The sequence below is a fragment of the Amia ocellicauda genome, chromosome 8 (assembly GCF_036373705.1).
Source record: "Amia ocellicauda isolate fAmiCal2 chromosome 8, fAmiCal2.hap1, whole genome shotgun sequence".
Taxonomy (NCBI): domain Eukaryota; kingdom Metazoa; phylum Chordata; class Actinopteri; order Amiiformes; family Amiidae; genus Amia; species Amia ocellicauda.
Window position 1 is genome coordinate 39,691,286 of NC_089857.1, and position 21,307 is coordinate 39,712,592.

Here is a 21,307-nt window from a genome sequence, read left to right on the forward strand (position 1 = left end):
GCCTACAGCAGCCCAGTATGAGTGAATTCAACATATGACTGTGTGCAAAGTAATGCCAGCAACTGCTTGATGAAATCCTTTCCTTCATTGTACTTTTTTACAGAGTCTGTGAAGAAAAGATAAAATCTAAAACTGGCAGAACATACCGTTTGAACATTTTGCCTACTTTGGGTTTACAAAATAAAGGAGGCATGTTTATTTAACAAAGTTACAGCATAATATGGCTGAGAGTATCAATCCTTGTTCCACAAGCTTTAGGCAATAAATCAATACACTATCAACCCTGAGATTTGTATTTTGTAGAACTATTCTACTGTAATAAAGGGTACAAATTAACTGAATATATGGGGAATGTCGTTTTCCATGTTGCATACAAATTACAGGCTTTACAGAAGTTCAAAGTTGATAATAATTAGCCTAATACATTAATGAGATTTCTTGTTCTCTTAATTTGCAGTATTTATACTAGCAAAGTAAGAATTGAGTCTTGCATCTTTTCATATAGTTTTGAAATATGTAAATTTATTTTTATTTTAGTTCATCTGAAGTATTTTAATATACCACTCAGAGTATACAGAGTACTCTTTAGTTTAGACAGAGTAGGCCTGCTCAAACACTAAGTATTCTGCTGTAATTTTGGCACGTTCATGTTTTTCTTTTTAGGTAGAGGGATAGTATTGAGACTATTGAGCATTCCTGGGATGCTAAAGCTAATACAGAAGCATGGGATGTGTTTTTAAAACTATTGCAGAAATAAGAGACCTATCTAGCGACAGACCTGAGCATGCATATATTTAATGATTAATACAGAAGTCTATTGGGAGTTATGACTCGATACAAAAAGATCAATGGATTTTTTCAGAAGTTTAATCATTTCGCTGCAGGGCATTGCTTCTGAAGATATGCTTCTAGTGTCAAGAGTTGAGTTCCTTTTTATTGGCAATTCAATCCCTGTGAAATCTTGATTAAATTAGCATTGGATGTGTGTCCCTGATTCCAGCAATACGATTTAATCACAGCCACTACAACACAGACACAAATTAGGCATCGGAATTAAGCCTGGGAGTTTAAGTGTCTTGTTATCTGAAACGTGTTGCTCTTCTGTACCCTGGTGGTTTGGACTGCTTGGATGTGATTTGTTCAAGAAGACATCTTACTGCTGCTGGGCTTGGCGAGTCAAAGTCATGAAGCTAAAATGAGTAAATAAATTGCATCAGTGTGTACTCTCCAACCCTGGCAGTGGCTGGAGACCGAGACTGCTACCTTTTAACAATGTGTTAAAGAATACGTGTGACAGAAGAAATTCTAAATTACACTGTGCTGAAAATGTTCATGCGGGACTCATTCATGCCTCTGCCAATAAACGTGGAGTGCAGGCGGGGCCCTGTAGTCTAACCAGTGCTGGTTTGAATCTGGGCCTTATCATCACTGCCTGGGAGAGCCCATGGCCAACTGACATCCAGCTTGGGTTGACTTCCAGGTGGGCAGGGTCTCCTGCAGCTGCACGGCTGCTACCCCTGTGGTTTAATGTGTGCATGAGAGCCCACAATGGTAATGGTGAACAGCTGCATCAGTCCTCCCCAAGGTGTCGTATCGCTGCTTCTCATGCTGTGGACTCGCCGCGTGAAAAAGGAGAGCAAGGCATGACAGTCCAGATGTCAGAACACACCTCTTCATTTTCCCCTCTGTTCCTATGAGAGCTGTAGCTAATAATCACGTCTGAAGTCTATTTATCCATAAGAAGGGAATTGTCAGGTTACATAACAAAGGCAGGGGGTATCGACCACATCTGCGGGATTCCTTGTCCAGTGTTTCTCAACCAGTGTGCCGTGTGCTGCATCGGGGTGCCATCAGGCATGCACAAGTGCGCCACGGAGGTTTTGGACAACTGAGAAAAAGTCACCTGTAAGAAAAATTTAAATAATAAAGCAATACTCAGGTTTTCAGGTTTAAAAGACGAATGTGCGCAGGTGGGGTGGGGCAGGAGTTGGAGCTGCATGATGTGCCACGCCAACTTTTGAAGTTACGTATGTGCCTTGAGCTTTAAAGGGTTGGGAATCACTGTCCTGGTCTTTGATGCAGAAAAAGTGCATTCAGAGGTAAGAGACAAGCAAGCAGAATAATTCCTGGACTCAAGGGAATTACACACATACTTACAATACATGGACAGGTAATTGGAGCTCAATCTCATTCATCTTTAACAAGAGCATTTCATGCAAAACCAAACCAAACCATTTTGACCAAACCATTCCAAAGGTCAATTTCATGCTCAACGATGAATTAAAGGCAGGTGTGTTTCGGACTGGATTCGGGAGGCTTTGCTTCAGCCAAATGGTCATGGACATCGAGAATAAACCACTAAGCCGTGTAATTAAAACTGACTCGCTTGGGCCCATCAGGAATGGATGAGATTCTGGAACAGATCAGCGGAGAGATACAAGCTACTAACAAGCAATCAAGCAAGATAGGGCCTACGGTGTCCTCTGGGGATGGATATTTGGCCAAAACACTGAGTAAATTGTGCCCTTATCTGTAAGAGTAGATAAAAAATATTTAGTTTTGGTACCTTATGTTTGTGTGTAGTTTTCTGCAGGATATCTACAGTTGTTAGAGATTGAGCTATTCATTCGTTTTGAAAAGATCAGTCTGTAAACTTTAAAATGGGAAAAATAGCTTGTTTACTTCTAGCTGGATAGATAGCCTTCTTAAGCGGTCCATGTACTCCTGCAGCCCACATATTGTTTATTCAGTAATATTCCTTGAACAATACAATCTGCATCGATGGAAGGATTCAGTCTATCCCGTATAAGCTTCCTTAAACTTGTATGTTTGTTGCTTTAAGGTGTTCTTTGTGTTTTCGCATGACGAGATTACAGAAAAGGGCAAGAGACTGCAGGGATTTTTCTACATCACAGCTTGCATAAGTCTAACAGTTGTGCAGGATTTGGGGAGCTCGGTTAATGGAAAGATTTTTAATTGAATGTAATGCGTTTGTTTTATTCCCTCTGTTAACTTGTCATAGAATTGGTATTGAAGAGCATGAAGTTAAAAGGCATCACCAGGATTTCCAGGGCTTTGAATATCCCTTGAGGAGTTTCTTGGCTTTTGTGGGAGGGAACTTAACAGCTGTTCCCCAGCATTTCTTATCCACCTAAATGCTGCTCTCAGGAAAACCGTTTGAAAGTCTGCCATATGTATTGACTTTATATGCCATGAAGGACACATGGGCTGGGGAAGGAACATGTCAATATACATTTTTGTGTTTTTTAAGTGATTTAGCTGCTGATCTAGGGTGTGTAGACCTAGTTAAGTTAGGATTTATTTTCCCCACAGCTTCTCACTGTGCAAGGCATTTTAACTATCATTCTCTTACAAATTTCAAGTGTGTTTATTACAACAGACTTCTATAAGACAGAAATTAATTGCGAACCCCCTAGCGTTATGTTCAACAGTAGTTGGCTAGTTTAAGTGATGACTTGGCTTAATGAGCCAGTAACCGATAAGCTTGCATAACAGGTCACTACGCCCACTGTGATTTAACACGTCTCCCCACAGTGATACCCACAAATTAGCTATCTCAGGCTCTGACTTTTTGTTAGGCCACTGAACTTGTAAGTAGTGGAAAACCTTCCTGTAGTTTAATGACCTAATATTATGCACAAATTACAGAGAAGAAAGATTCAATAGGAAACTTTACTTACTGTAGGCTAACTTTTCCCACCTCTGTTTTCACTTGTAATTATCATTTAGTTCTTTACCTGTGGAAAATACCTGTATAAACCTGTGTAAGATATTTGAAAGGAATGAATTCTTCAAGTGGAAAGTATTCTCCTAAGGACTTAATATTCATTATCACTGTACATCATATCATGTCTTACATCTTTTAATATGAATCATGTGTATTATATTTTGCTTGTTTGTAAATTGACACAATGTTTACAAGACAAACAGGAGAAGAAAGACAAATGAAAGAGTGTTTTGTGCCAAATGAGGAGGCTTGCTTTATTATGAAAACATCTGTTCCAACCTCCAACCGTATCTGGCAGAATAATAATGCATCTGTAGTTCAACAGTTTTATATGGCCTACATATTGTGATAACTTTTAGACTGTACTACATCAACATGTTTTTGTGGTTGGCCTTGTTGTTTGTTTCTCATGTCAGTACATAAAGAATTAGCAAGTAGAAAACCATGTCATAGTTAGTGGTGCCAACATGAGGTAAATAAAAGGAAAGGAACAAACTCGATGTGGTTGAATCTGACAGTTTGGGAACATTCAGAAATAGACTGGATGTGATCCTTGGATCACTTAGTTATTAATGGACACCAAACGAGCACGATGGGTTGAATGGCCTCCTCTCGATTGTAAACTTTCTTATGTTCTTATGAAAGTCTCCTGTGACTCCAGTAGGTTTTCATTGGATGCTGTCTTCTGATCACATTGAGTTTGTTTTTCAACAATATGTTGCTTTTACATGTAGCAGCACTAATACATTGGAAGTGTACACCTTTAAGTGGCATTGACATTTTTTATCCATATATAGTAAAAACAGAAACACAAAAGCAAGACAGCCCTGTGCAGGACTTTCAACACTAGTTGGCAAACAGCAGAGTATTTCCACTGGAATAGAATTATTATAACCGGATTAGATCTTTTTTCCAGACTGTAATAATGAGTTAATTACATAATTTAGATTTGTTATATCATTCTGACAGTAATCACTTTAATTGTAATTGCATGTACTCATGTTACTTTTAAATGACAACTAACCTATTCCTAACAAATGGGGTGGGGGGGGGGGGGTAATGTGGTAATAGAATGAGGAATTGGAAATATCCAGCTTTTGATACCAGGAATACTTTCATTAAAACCTTATTATAAAGTAGTAAAAGAAAGCTCTGCAGGTCAAGTTATCATGTTAGATTATTGTTGTTGAGCTGTATAATTGCAGCCAATCTACAGAGACGTCAAACCCTTAGTTATGTTTTATTAATTATGTGCGGAATTTGGTGAATTAACAGCTACCGACATAATAATCAATGCTTTAGTAACGGAGTCAGTCACATCCGGTAAATGTAAATATTTAGCTTATGTCACATCTTCCACATTAATGGTAGAAAGTAAATGCTACAAGACCCCTTAGCTATAGTGCATGTGTCTCTGCTCACATTTAAAGGGATATAGAGCTCGTGACATTTGAGGAGCTGTCTCAGACTAGTTGCCGTTTTTTCCTCATTATCATGAGCCACAATCCTGCCAGCCCCTGACTTTCTGCTAAGAACGCAAGTGATAAAGCAGCTCTTTGATCTTAAGATTGCTCTAACTGCAATATTGTAACTAGCTGTTACAAGGCTGAGTACCAACTTAGAATTGCTAATGTACTTGTGTAGGTCTTCTCATTATATTTCTTTTAAGTTGACTGCTGCCGTGAGTATAGTCTTATACCCTGTGCAGTAATTTCATATGTGAGTCTTGTTCATATTATCTCCATATACAGAATGTCTAATACTTGCCTCCAGGCTAACTGCTCGTTGAAATCTGTAAAATTAGGTAGGATTGTTTCACTTCACTCATGCACGCAGTGCCTTTGAAATGCAGTTTAAACATTTGTCCTTGAACTACACTAATTGCAACTTTATATGTCCATATGGAAATAATGATGTTGCAAAACGTAAATCTAAAAAACAAGTTGAAAGTATGACAGTACTACCTGAGTGAAGCAACTTTGAGTAAAAAGTGACTAAATACTTCAAATAGCTGCTTCTCTACCAGCAAGGTGGAATATGTTAAGAATTATGATAGCTAGCAAGTATGGTGTAATTGTGAATAGGAAACCTTCATATTGCAGACATTCACCTTCTGAACCACACCAAAACTCCCAGAGCAGTTCAGATAACTGGTTTAATATATACTTTTTGTTTTATTTACTGAGACAGGATTTAATAGTTATATATCTATATTACCAACTTTCACAACCATTTTCTAAACAAATGTAAAACAAATCCACTGGTAGAGTTCATGGTATGCTGCAGTACGTCTGCTCAAAGACTAATTGAGCTGAAAAGACGATTCAGAAATGCAGGCTATGTAAATATTGAGGGATTGTTTTAGTTGGTTTTGTTCTGTTTGTTTATGTTTTTTGCATAGCCTAAAACTAAAGCGGTTTTCAGTGTCCTGCTTTATCTGATATCTCAACACATCCTCCCTCTTTGTTGAACACAAGTGTGTTTACTTAGATAATATGCCAAACTGCAAAATCAAAGGACATGAGAGCATTGTGTCCTGTCAGTTCTTCAAAAGTAGTGTCTTTCAAGGCCATTCCAGTGATAGTTAGTGGCATTTCAATTTCAAAAGTTGTCTAGCACTAAAGATTTTTTCCGTATGAAATGAACTTTAAAAGAGAACGAGTGAGACTTCGTGAACTCGATTTATACTTGCCCTTCTTAACACGCAAACCCCGGGACACTTGAAAAGTGGGCTAAGACTCTCTCCACAGGCAAAACCTTCAAAGGCTGCCAGATTGAAATGAATTCCATTCATTTGTTGGATTGAACCCAGATCCCACAGGCAAGAGGCAAGTGCATTTAAGCCGAGTGTTAATTCAGCATGCCTCCCAGTTGTGTTTTATCGTGTACATTTCCAATTCCTATCCCTTGCATTTTAGAAATAAATAAAACAAAACTGCAAAGTAAAAAATCCACAGAAATTTAAGATGACAGAAGGTGTATTGAAATGGCCAACAGACCAAAGTGTTGTAAATGAGTTTTCCAGTCCACACTGTGTTTATATTATAATTATTCTTACCCATTCTGTTCCCAATATACATTGTTGAGATATTGCTTAGTATTATAATGAAACAAAACATCCTGGAGATTATAGTGTATTTTAGCCTGTCATGAAACTCAAGATGTAATGGAGCCATAATGTTTTATCAGCATCTTGTGCTGGAATGTATCTGTTAACAGCTGCTGCTTGGGATATAAACTGAGTTGACTGTTGGCCATTTTCCACCTTAAAGCCATCCTATTAATCTTATTAAACAATATGATCTTTTTTCTTTTTATGGAAATATGGCAAATGCATTGGAGCATCAAAATGCATTTTAAACTTGACGTGATCTACAGAAAGAAGAAAAAAACATTTGATATGTTAAACCTAAATGGTAAAATACACCATTAAGCCATTGCACATTGGATAAAATCCTGCATCCGCTTTTAACGCAATTATAGGGTGTGTGTAGGGGGGAGGGACAACTGGCATGTGCATTACCTATTGTACTTAGCACATAGGGTCGATAAATTGTTGAATCTAAGATCACTTAAATACAAATTATTAATTAAAATTACATTGAGCAGTGATAGTCAGCTGGGAAGAAACATGGGATCTGGCAGCTCTTGGATTCCTCTGTGTAGGTGAATATGAATAACAGCATGATACATCAAATAAAACATACAGGAACGCTATAATAATAAAAAAAACATACAGGTGAGTTTCCAACTTCGGACAGAGTTCCATTCCTATGACCTGACAGTTTTGATGTTTTGAACGTGGGTCGGAATTGTGTTGTTATTTCTGTTGTAAGTCATGCTAATTGTTAAAAGTTGTAACCTATAAGTTTGCTTATATTTAAATGCAAATACTGTACAGTACATACAAATTGCATAAACACAAGGTAATGTACAAGAGTTAATATTCAATCGATAAAATTCAAACAAGGTTATAAATAAACTTAAAGATCCCACCCAGGCATCTCTACCTTATGCGTATTCATTGGCAGTTGCAAATATTTACACATAACTAAAAGATGCTAGGTAAAAAAAAGTTGAAAAAAAAGTTACTCTGTATCCTGATGCTGGCTTGCACACATGAAGGGGCATTTTTGAAAGAAAATTTTAAACTAATTGGAGGAGTGAGGTCATAGGTCATGTGTCATAGGTCAGAACGTGCCTGTATGGCGCACTAACTCTGCTGTGGAGGTGGGCGTGCATATTATGGTGAAGCAATAAAGATTGTACCTTGTACATTGTAGGCAAATGTGTAAATATTTTTTGTGCATCTACCCCCCCAGAACACTCAAATTCATGTTCCAAAAGCTCTGGACTTTTTTCTTCTTCATTATTTTATTAACTTTTGTGGTTTTAACACATCCAGAATATAGTCAACCTTACAGCGCACTTTTCAGATGACAGATGAGAAATTACGTATCGCATCCAGTGTGTGAAGTCCTTGACTGTTTTGTTCAGAATTTAAAAATACGAAGGAAGGCCGTTGCTGCTGCTGCCAATTTAGCTACTGTCTATAAAATAACAAAAAGATGAATTAATGGGGGGAAAGCCAGCCTGCTGTTTTTTCTCATTTTAACTACTGCCATATGTTTCAGCTGTGTAGCCATATGGTGAATTGAAACAAATAAGAATGCCCAAATTATAGTGTCCTTTCTCTGTTTTGCTGTAGTTTTGGCTTGCTTTAGGTTGATCTCAAAGAAGAAATCAAAGCCGTTCAATATCACATTATCCGCAATTCATTGTCTACTTTAATGTCACATTTGGTCTGATCCTGGAGATAAAAGACTTCTCGTGCTGTCGCTGGTGCATTTAACATCGAGGCATATGTGTCATCACCAGACCTTTGTGATATAGTGACATTGAGAAACCAGATGTCAAGTGATGGATTTCCTGTGATGCGATTGGTCGATTGATGGAACTAGTTTAGCCAATGGTACCATTGAGTTTTTCTATGCAGTTGTTCCCCCCCCTACATTTAATTCCTTTTAATTGTTGGTGTTTTTTGTTGTTTTCCTGTGAATCAGACCTCATAAATCAAGTGGATTCACAACAACAGCCTGGCTTGTACTATACTGGCTACCAGACATTATAACTGTTCATCTACTGCAGCTAACATTACCTCAGAGCAAGAATGTGTGCATGAACAGAAATTAATATTATTAATTAAACTCTTATGCCGTTCACTATGCTGTCAATTCCAAAAGACCGAGGCAGAGGGGGAGTCATGCTTAGCATGGCAAACTGCAGTGGTCTTTGAAGACTTTAGCTTGTCAAAGAATGTAATTCAAAGATCATCCTAAGCCTATTAAAGCCTTGATCCTCTTCATAATTTGGAATTGGCATGTATTTCAGCGGAGCTACAAAGGACGTTGTTGTAGCCTGGTTGTTTATACCAGAAGCGCAGTCTTTATCTTCTATTGATAGGAAATGTTCCTTCCTGCTCTAATAGTAGGCTTTGGTAGCAAAGCTTGATGCTTATATCATGATCACCACTGAGCTGTACTCTTTCTGCATTGGAGGTAATGGTTATAGTTTTAGATACCTGGGTTTGTTATAACCTGTGATTCTGATATCTCATTCCCTCTGCTTCACACATTTGTATTACATTCTGCCATTTATATGTATAATCTTAATTTGCAATGTTCTATATGCCTAAATAACACTGACCTTCAGATTGTTAAAAAATCTAATAACCTGCTGATAAATCCAAGCCACTTTATCTCTCACTTGCCTTGAAGTGATACAAGAAAAACTGTAAGAAATATAACTAGGGGAAAATTGCATCGATAAAGCACAGTAACTAACACTTCAAATAACGACTGCTGCACAAAATGGTATTTGAAAATAAAGTGAGCAGCAAATGCAGTGAGTCACATAGTGCACAGATAAGCAGGATATGTAGTTCATTGTAATTGAATCACATCCGAATGTTGGTGACTCCCGTGTAATTTAAATGAATAGTTATCCGAACATTTAGTGATGCTCCATCATTCTGCATTAATAAACACTGAGGGCCACCGCGAAAAGGGCAATTGATGTCCTTCCTCAGACATGACTTTAAAGAAATTTGCTTACAGCAGGCAATCTTTAAAGGGGTTCATAAAGCAGTCAGATAGTATACAAATTACGAAGAATCCAGAGGTTGAAGTCTTATTTTTCCAACATATTAAATTTGAGGAGATTCATGCTATATTATACCTGATGCTAAGTGGTTATTTTCTCAAGCCACAAGAATTACAGGCATTACAAAGATGGTTATGGGACTACATTTTATAATACAAGTACAAATTTCACACACCAGTCTTTTTTTATTGTTACAAAGGTATATTACCTTTTTTTACCCAATAAAGCATTGACGTTTACATTTATGTTTCTCCGGTTAGCCTATTTGCCGTTCTGCTCCGTCTAAAATGGTGGCACCAGATATTTCCTGCAGTTCGTTAGAATGCTCTGAAGATTACATTAGATTAGTTCCCACTTATGGGGGAAAAAGTTTTAATTCTTATCTTCATGGAATGTCACAAATCTCTGGGAAAGCAGCAGCCCAAATTGTACCTCACACTACTGGCAGCTGCTGGTGTCCAGTAGAAAAGCGGCTGCCAATTAGACGCATACTTCTAAAATTGATTTAATGTGTTCAGTTGAAAGAGTAATATATAATGCATATAATGACCCAATAAATGCAAAAACAAAAGCCCAGAGAATGGAGCATTAAAAGTTAAAAGACCTTTCCACAGTTGATGGTGAATGTGGATAAAGGGATCTATCCCCCAAGCTGGAAGTGTGGGAAATAAAACAGCATTTTTTTTTCATTACTCACTATAAGACAATCACACTAACTGTCTTGGGTTTCATGTTTCCCCAGCCTTTTAATTCAATTTTTTTCTGATATGTTTACATAATAGGGTCTCATTGTACTGTCATTAGCCATGTACCGCACTGCACTGTGGGAGTTCAGTTGTACAGCTTGCATCAGTTTCCATAAATACACCCATAAACCTTGGCTGTGAGAGATTCATCCTGTCTGATTACTGAAGTACTTCTTGTGAACTGTACATAGTCGGGGTGAACCCTGACTTCATTATTCATATAAATTCACAGCAAGTCAAACAAACGCAAAGGCTAACAAAGTTTGGCATTTCCTGGCCTGATTACTACACAGTCCAACAATGTCCAGACACTTAAGGGAAGCCCGTATGTTGAGAAATGCAAACAAGACACTAAATGAAACCTATCTTACGATCTGTTTTCGTAAATATCCATATTTTCTCAGCTGGCTTTATGTCCATAGAGTGTCTGAGAGTAACAAGAATAGCCAAAGTAAGAGAATTTAATTAATTAAAGCACAAGTGAATGAGATCTCGTTTTCTCAAATTAATCTGCGTTGGTTTTAAGATCTTAATTAGCGTTGCTTTTATAAGGTTTCCCTCCGTTCTGGTCCCTAAGGGCTACGATATTTCTTTAGGAGTCTCGGCCTTCTTCAGACCTGGGAAAATAGTTTTTCCAATTAAGTGAAAATTGAATTAGATTACCTTAATAAAGACCTCATAGGGGGTGCAAACCAGGAGACCTTGTGGCCCTTGAGGACCAGAGCTGTGTTGTGAAAGCAGACCACAAAGCTTCAACACAACCCATTCAACACATCAGTGGCTTAAATTCTTAAACTAAATAACAAATTAAATAATCTTTGGATTAGAGCAACCAAATTCCATGTTCCATGTTTTATAGTTGATACTGTAAATAATTGTTTGACACAAAGAAACACTATACACAAACTGATCTTAACACAGACATTGTCGCTCAGCCACATCATTGCACACAGAATTCAGGCTCTAGTACTCTCTGCAGAAGGTTCTTGTGTAAGTATCTTCTTCTTCTTCTTAGTCTTCTCTTCCTCGTCTTCCTCTTCTTCAGCTTTATTCAATAACTTGCACAGAGATACATACAAAGTTGTTTCTAAACAGGGACTTGGATAGACTGGTCTATGAGCACCATTTCAGGAAATGAGCACACGCTACCTCAGCCCACATGTACCAGGCAGAGTTAAATAGTATAACGTTAGCTTTGTGGTGAAATCGGGTACACTGGTAGACTTGTTACTCGTGCCAAGTTAGTCATGTTCTAATAGCTTTTCTCATTTGCATCAGCAGACTTGAACTCTACCAGCTGACCTAATAGCTTTTGAACGATTCACAAAGACTTCCTCTGTCCCAGAAACAGTAATAATTACTGTTCCTTTAATTTACCTTTTGTTCTGTGATGATCAAACTTTCCTTTTCACTCTTTCTGAGCACATAACAGAACCGACAACACTATAATCCACTTATTATACATGTGATTTATAAATATGTATTTTAGATTGGACTGAAGTGCCTTCACACAATTGTTCTATTCAAATGATGACACTGATGTTGTTTTGTTAATGCGGCTCTGACGGTTGGGGGACTCACCTCGAGCTTTTCACAGATCCACTGCAGACGTTATTAATATTAATTTTGGCTGAAAAGCCTTTTCCAAGCTAAAGGAAAATACTTGCAAACAAATTTCCCACGTGGCTCCTTAGCATATCCAGACAATGATACAGAGTTTTTAAACCATTTTAACCATCTCAAGCCCTCTACATTTATAATAACATTTTAAGTGTCAAAATGGGAAGTCTATGTTGAAATTTCATTACATTGAAGGACAATGCTTTTTTTGTGGGGTGGGGCTGGGGTACAGCAACATATCTTAGCCAAATCGATTACATTTCATATATAATAAATCCATATCTTGTGGTTTGTTTGGAAGATTGTTTTATTTTAATTTGCTGTAAGTGAATATTCTCCCGTTGCTGTGGAGCAGCAATAAGTCATGTTTCATCTCTGCTTCTTACCAGTATGAAGTGAACCTGTAAGTGCCATTTGGCAAGATCCGCAGGCAAGCTGCACTGGTTGAGAACCATATTGTTCTTCATGCTTCGTGACATCTTCAGAAGGGAAGCACCTTCACAAGAACAGCTTTCTGGACATAATTAATGTCTTCAAGCGAAAGCTGTGGGTGAACACGTGTAATATAACCCCTACTGTCAATTACTGAGAAGCATAGCAGATTAGTACACAACACATAAGCAGCAGCGGCATTAATGTCCACATAGCTGACAAGCATAATTAAAGATAAAACACATTACATTAGCTTAGAATTCCTAGTAAAATGCAGTGTGATATTTATGTGAAACCATCTGCTTTCATTTATCCTATTTTATGAAGTTGCTATAATGGTGTTGTAGGAATTATGCACAGGTCACATTATTATACTAATGCAAAGCTTGGACACTGGGGTGATATTTCTTATCAGAGGTTACAGTATTGCTACACTCATAATTTGGCTTTTTGCCCAAACTCTCCTGAGATAAACAGGTGTTTGCCACCAGCTCTCGTTCTGTCAGCATTTAAAAATGGTTGTCCTAAAAATAAATGAATACAGACTGTTATAGCACACAATTAAAGTGTTATTTCAAAGAACCACCCAGATTTCTGTCGGTTTGGCACTGTGTGTGCCGGCCTCACAACACTGCTGGGGTGTAGTGAGAGTGTATCTCACTGTGGAAATTCACTGCAGACTCACAGCCTCATAAGGGCACTGGGATTTTACTCACTGCTGTTCCACAGAATATATGTAATAAGGTCTCTTAAAAGGGAAGAAAAAGTCCAATTAGATGAGCTTTCTAAGCAACTATGAAGGCACATTTTATAATGAAGGACGATTCTAGATATATTTTGCATTTGTTAGCTTATTTATAATTTACAAAAAAGTTATAAATTGATTTGCATGTTAATGAGGGAAATAAGTATTTGATCCCCTATCAATCAGCAAGATTTCTGGCTCCCAGGTGTCTTTAATACAGGTAATGAGCTGAGATTAGGAGCACTCTCTTAAAGGGACTCTCCTAATCTCAGCTCGTTACCTGTATAAAAGACACCTGTCCACAGAAGCAATCAATCAATCAGATTCCAAACTCTCCACCATGGCCAAGACCAAAGAGCTGTCCAAGGATGTCAGGGACAAGATTGTAGACCTACACAAGGCTGGAATGGGCTACAAGACCATCGCCAAGCAGCTTGGTGAGAAGGTGACAACAGTTGGTGCGATTATTCGCAAATGGAAGAAACACAAAATAACTGTCAGTCTCCCTCGGTCTGGGGCTCCATGCAAGATCTCACCTCGTGGAGTTTCAATGATCATGAGAACGGTGAGGAATCAGCCCAGAACTACACGGGAGGAGCTTGTTAATGATCTCAAGGCATCTGGGACCATAGTTACCAAGAAAACAATTGGTAACACACTACGCCATGAAGGACTGAAATCCTGCAGCGCCCGCAAGGTCCCCCTGCTCAAGAAAGCACATGTACAGGCCCGTCTGAAGTTTGCCAATGAACATCTGAATGATTCAGAGGAGAACTGGGTGAAAGTGTTGTGGTCAGATGAGACCAAAATCGAGCTCTTTGGCATCAACTCAACTCGCCGTGTTTGGAGGAGGAGGAATGACCCCAAGAACACCATCCCCACCGTCAAACTTGGAGGTGGAAACATTATGCTTTGGGGGTGTTTTTCTGCTAAGGGGACAGGACAACTGCACCGCATCAAAGGGACGATGGACGGGGCCATGTACCGTCAAATCTTGGGTGAGAACCTCCTTCCCTCAGCCAGGGCATTGAAAATGGGTCGTGGATGGGTATTCCAGCATGACAATGACCCAAAACACACAGCCAAGGCAACAAAGGAGTGGCTCAAGAAGAAGCACATTAAGGTCCTGGAGTGGCCTAGCCAGTCTCCAGACCTTAATCCCATAGAAAATCTGTGGAGGGAGCTGAAGGTTCGAGTTGCCAAACGTCAGCCTCGAAACCGTAATGACTTGGAGAGGATCTGCAAAGAGGAGTGGGACAAAATCCCTCCTGAGATGTGTGCAAACCTGGTGGCCAACTACAAGAAACGTCTGACCTCTGTGATTGTCAACAAGGGTTTTGCCACCAAGTACTAAGTCGAAGGGGTCAAATACTTATTTCCCTCATTAACATGCAAATCAATGTATAACTTTTTTTTCTGGATTTTTTTGTTGTCATTCTGTCTCTCACTGTTAAAATACACCTACCATTAAAATTATAGACTGATCATTTGTTTGTCAGTGGGTAAACGTACACAATCAGCAGGGGATCAAATACTTTTTTCCCTCACTGTATATATGTGTGTGTGTGTGTGTATATATAAAACCACACACACACACACACACACCTTGGATGTGTGGATGAGGCATGGATGTGTGTTGATACCTAGGGAAAGTTTATATTAATTTATTTAGATTTTTTTTTTTTTTTTTAAGTGAAGTGCTTTATTTGCCTTGTAGCGAAACCTCAAGAGGTTTTAGTTTGCTTTGAAGTCATTGAAAAAAAAAATATATAAAAGAAAATGAGACATGAGAGCATTAGAAGGTTATTTCTCACACGAATGTTTTTGGTTTTAATAGTGTAAGACTGTCTCCACTCCCAGAGCATTGCTGTGTGAAACAAGAGCTGTGAGAAGCTTTTTCAGGTTTTTGTTATAATTCCACAATGTATTATAACATGTATTACATACCTATGTTATAACCATTGGTTTTGCAAGACAGAGCACTTTAGAATACGAAATTTAAACTGCAGTGGAAAGGGCATTGCATATTTAAAGAAACATTAAAGAAACACTGATCTTTTGCAAGCTGTTTAATCTTATACCCGACAGTGACACTTTCAACATCAAAGGTGCTTCACACACTTGCAGTTCAAAAAGATCAATCTTTGATCACTGTACATTTTTAGCTTAATTCCAGTTTCTGGCCATGGGTCCTCTGCTGCAGGAAACAAACATCTCATTTCCGGGGAGACATACCCTGATCGCTTCAAGGTCAGATAGATTGGTGTTATTCTTTTAAAATTGCCTATACACACATTGCTGAAAAGCAAAAATGAAGTGTATTATTTGATTGTATGAATGGAAAATGTAAGGACTAACCTTTGTGTAAAAATATATTTTTTCTTTTGTCTACCTAAATTGAAGATGTGGGAGAAGACTGAACCTTCCCACAGTCTACCACTGTCATTGCCAAACGGTTGTTTAGGAAACCGTGATTTTAAACATGTCATATTCTTTATCCTGAGTGGGCTTTTCAGTAGAGTTTGGAACAATAAGCTTTCATTAGGAAGAGTAATAAAACAAGGTGAGGGTGTCTATATTTCCATAAACCGGCCAGTTCCCGAAAAGCCAGGTCCTGTACAACCTCTGCTATCATTGGAGTGCTGCCTGCCTGGCTCAGTCATGCCCAGCACAACACATAGCCTTTTGTCTGACAGTGAAATTTCCACTCTGTTTCCCCTTCCTCCCTACTTAATGTGCAGCCATTAAGTAATGAGCAACTCTCCTAACCCCTGGCAATCCATGCCCAGTTTCAGAGAATTGGCATATCCCCATTTTCCTCCCATCGAACAGAAAGCAGATGAGATCTTACAACTGCCACCAAACTGGAGCTGTGGATGTCTGTGATGGGTAGCTTAAATCTGTGAGAATCAATCCCCTTTTGCAAGTCGGTTTTCACAGTGGAAAGCTGCTGAGGCAATGGCGTCAGTGTTCAGGTTCAGCCCAGGTGCTGTATGAGTGTCCAATCACAGCTCCGCGGGTGTACGTGTGACCTTGTCTTATAGCACCAGAAAAGTGTGGGTCACTGCCACGAGATCGTCTAAATATTCTAAGCTTTTGCTCCCTTTGTTTAATTTCCAACAAGACAGAGCTGTGACTGTCAAGCAAAGTGATTGGTGACTTGAAATAGATCAGAACCCAGGCTTTCTAAAAAATTAAAAATTAAACTGACCATTTTGATCAATTTTATTAATATTTGCTATGTTATGCATTTGAAGTGAAATTAGACAATTGCACCTTCTCCTGCCCAACTCCTATTACGATTATCACACAAGATACCACAGGTCATATATTATACTGCTCACAAAAATGAATTACTATAACATCGCATCCTGGCAAACTATCTCATATACCTATTCTATTTATTTTTATGATTTATGATATGTATTTTTTTGCATATTGTTCTGTGATGTGTTCATAAACAACCAGGAATTCTGCGAGAGATAATACGTGCCATTAATCATTAAATGACATTAAATGTTTTTTTTAAAGTAGCAGTAAATTACTCAATCAGCTCATCTCTTAAAAAAAACACGCCATTAAGAAAATGGAGTTGGTTCATGGGAATGTAAATGCTAGTTCAGATTTTAATTCAGTTTTTAATGAAAGGAAGACGATTAAATTTGTACCTTGAATGAGAAGTTAATGTTGAATCACCCCGGTTTTCGTGGTTTTGCTATAAACTTTGTTAACTTTGTTATATGCTTTGCACTTAATGTATTACTTCACATTCCTCTTCTGTTTTTTGTTTTTGGTTGGTTGCTCATCTGTTACATGCAAATTCCTGTCTAGATCGTAGAGGTCATAAATGATCAAGTTCTTTCAAGGAAAAGCATGATTTAGAAATCTTCAGCTATTGCAGTAGATGTTTGGTTTAGTGTCCTAGCTGTTGTATAAAGAGTTAAGTTTTGCCGTGACTGGATTATGGATATCTAACTCCTGCATTCAGATTTTGATGAATAAAGACAGAAAGGCTTGTATTTCATCACAGTTTAATTAGTTTTGTGTGCTACACGTTGTCTTTAAAGAACAGCTTTAGTGACATTAGTTTAACCTCCATGGGATGCTTTCTTGCTTTTAATTTAGGCCCTCCTTTGAAAAGAGGCCAACTTTGAGTCACATTAATTAAAAATTTAAATACAGCTAAATATCTTAGAGGTCATTTCATCCACCTGTCTACATTCACTACTAACAGATGAAGATAATTCAAATTTGTGCTTAAGAACAGTATGCACAGTTTAATAAGGTGCTGTCCAAATGATTACCTTTATGCTGTAGCTATTAGGCCTGTGAATCGATGAAATACGCTTGGTAAGGAATGTCTTACGTTGGAACTCTTGAGAGGTGATTTCATACCTGATAACAATTTTAAGTTTGAATTATCCTACATAACAGGAAAACAGAGAGAGAGAGAGAGAGAGAGAGAGATATGGATTAAAGATAGTAGAGTGAAAATTAACTGATGGTGTTTTAACCATTTGGGGGATCATTAAAAATATGAAAGCAAATCTCAGGTTTCTTTCACTTTGATTTAGTTAAGAATAAAAGTTTATAAACAATGCATATATAATTGAACACACTTCACTGATGCACAAAACAAAAGTAATATATTCTGTTTTCCTTTTTGTTGTTTGCCTTTCACAGACATTTCTTCCCATACATAATTGTATATAGCAACTATACATGCTTTAGTGCACAACATGCATGTACAGAGCAAATCCAAACCATTTTACATGTTCCTTTTTTGATGAGTTTTCCTCTTTGCTTTTTCTGCAGATGCAGCAGCTGTTTTATGAAAACTACGAACACAACAAGAAAGGATACATCCAGGAGCTCCACAGCAGCAAGATCCACAATGCCATCACACTGCACCCGAACAAGAGGCCGGCCTACCAGTACAGACTGCACAATTACATGCTGAGTCGTAAGATCTCGGAGCTGAGGTACCGCACCATCGAGCTGCACCGCGAGGGGGTGACCATGAGCAAGCTGAGCAACACAGAAGTGCAGAAAGAGGACCAGGAGCTGGGGATGATGCCCTCATTCACTCGCTTCCAGCCAACGGACAGGAACGAAGTCATCGAGTGGGAGTTCATCACTGGGAAACATCTGTACTCCATGGCAGACAACCAGGTGCCGCGGCAGGGACTGGGCAGTGTGCTGCGGGCCGCACTGGGGGACACAGTGCTGCAGGTGATGGAGATGATCAACGAGAACTCAAAGGCCAGGGGGCGGGTCATCGACTTCAAGGAGGTCCAGTATGGCTACCGGAGGGTCGATCCCCTGCACGGCGCCGAGTACATCCTGGATCTCCTGCTCCTCTATAAAAAGCACAAAGGGAGGAAAGTCACGGTTCCCGTCCGGCGTCATGCCTACCTCCAGCAGTCATTCAGCAAGCCCTTCTTCACGGAGGCCGAGGAGCTCGACGTGGGGGAACTGGTGGACACCATCAACTCCGACTCCCAGTCCTTCTCCTTCCTATCCAATTCCCTGAAGATCTTCTCATCCTTCCAGTTCACAGAGTCAACCAAAGAGATGTGGGAACGGGGCGAGAAGAAGATCCACATTCTTGTTCCACTCACGGGCAGATACGACATCTTTGTGAGGTTCATGGAGAACTTTGAAAAGACATGCCTTATCCCAAACCAGAATGTAAAACTAGCCATCATTTTAGTAGACAATGACTCTAACCAGGACAAAGATAAGCACATGGACCTGATCACGGAATACCACAACAAGTATCCCAAGGCAGACCTGTCTGTCATCCCCATGACGGGAGACTTCTCGAGGGGCCTGGCACTTGAAATGGGGTCGTCGCAGCTGGAGAACAACACGCTTCTGCTGTTCTGCGATGTCGATCTCGTGTTTAACGCGGATTTCCTGCAGCGCTGCCGAGACAACACTGTTCAGGGGGAGCAGGTGTATTACCCCATCATCTTCAGCCAGTATGACCCCAAGATTGTTTACGCGGGCAACGCTCCCGAGGACAGTAGCTTTGTGTTTACAAAGAAGAGCGGCTTCTGGAGGGACTACGGATTTGGGATCACTTGCATATACAAAAGTGACCTGGTCAATGCTGGTGGTTTTGACACTTCCATCCAAGGCTGGGGACTGGAGGACGTAGATCTATTTACAAAAGTAATAAATTCAGGACTGAAGGCCTTTCGGAGTCAAGAGGTGGGAATTGTCCATATTTACCACACTGTTCACTGTGACCCGAATTTAGACCCCAAGCAGCACAAGATGTGCTTGGGGTCTAAAGCAAGTACTTACGCATCCACGATGCAACTAGCCGAACTCTGGTTGGAGAAACACTTAGGCGTGGGGTACAACAGAACTTCATCCTGACATTCCAGTCCATCCTTCCTGCGTGGGAGTTTACCTCAGTTTTGTGTGAGTGCAGAGCAAGTGAGTGATGCGTGGCTTGATCTTGTGAGTGATTATGTGCAAGTCATTTTTTATTTTTGGTCATTAGTTTCTCTACAGCGTCTTCCAAAGGCCATCTCCAGCACATGCCAACAGCGATTCCTCTGCAGTTTGAGTACGCGCCCTAAAAGAGTCTGATGCTGGTTCCCCTATTCTTTGTGTCGCCATAAGAAGACCCAGAGCATCAGAACAATTCTCAGGAGCACATCCTCCACAAATCCAACGGCCACTTCAAACGAATGTGTTCATTTGGTTCTGTACAGGCTTTACAATACAGTGCTCATCGACTTTCTGTTCAGACATTGCCGAACCCAATGTGATGATGAAGATGATGGTGATGATAATAATAATTATAATAATAATAATTAATCATAATGAAATAATAATATACTGTTGAAAGTACCACAAAAGTGCTTTACGCTTCCACCGGGGAAGGGACTCTGTAATATAGTTTGAGTTTTCTAATTTATACAAAGACATAAAAAATGTAAACAGAACTTTCTTCATCTGCAGTATTTTTAAAGTATGTGAATAATTTTGATGATTGTATCTTTATTTTTCAAAAAGTATATTTCCATGATGTTAAAGGTACTGGATACCAACGTCCACAGTCTCGAGACCATTCGGAGTCAAGATGTATGTTCTTCTCTTTTTCATGTGACCATGTTTAAACAAACAAACAAACAAAAAAGAAAAAAAAAGGCATTTTGATTGCATTATTTCAGCTTTGTGACTTTAAAGTCGTTCAGTTTGCTGGCAAGAACAACGAAATCTATGAAAAAGGGATTATTTATAATAAAGCATATGCATAAAAAATGTTTTTTAAATATCTGAATATCTGTGTTTTATTAAACCTTTTGTCATGGTCCCCTAGCACTCCCCCTCTATCCCCACTAGGGGCCGCCATTTCCCTGCCTTCTCCCTGCTTTCTTCACTCTGTCAATTAACATTCCGGTCACCCATGTGCACTCCTGTTCTATCCCTCTGTTCCTATTCACCCTGCACCTCCCTACCTGGTTTCTGTTCCCCTTTATAATCCCCTCACTTCCCTCAGTCAGGGCGAAGTTTTGCCAGTCCCCACTGCAATTCCGAGCCCTTGTTCCTCCGAGCCCTTGTTCCTCCGAGCCCTTGTTCCCCCGAGCCCTTGTTCCCCCGAGCATCGCCCGTGACCACGACCACGTCTCAGTCTAGCCTCCATTGCCCTGATCCGCCGGTACCTGACCCACGCCTGTCCGACCATCCTGCGAAAACGTGACAGAAAACTTTGCCGCTAAAAGGACCCAGCGATGCTGACCGCCTTCGCTACCCGGGGGGCCATGATCAGGGAGAATACGCAGCTGCTCCAGGGGCTTATTGCCAAATTGAACCTGGTGCTTGAGCACTTTCCCG

The 21,307-nt window shown here is 39.4% G+C and overlaps 1 protein-coding gene across 1 annotated transcript in view; it reads left to right on the plus strand.

Moving 5' to 3' along the window:
- chsy3 (chondroitin sulfate synthase 3) overlaps positions 1-20,745 on the plus strand; it is a 105,899-nt gene extending 85,154 nt beyond the window's left edge. The window contains exon 3 of the mRNA XM_066711368.1: positions 18,269-20,745. Coding sequence (XP_066567465.1) covers positions 18,269-19,840 — 1,572 coding nt within the window. The 3' untranslated portion in view covers positions 19,841-20,745. The remainder of the gene's footprint in view (positions 1-18,268) is intronic.
- The last annotated feature ends 562 nt before the right edge of the window (positions 20,746-21,307 follow it).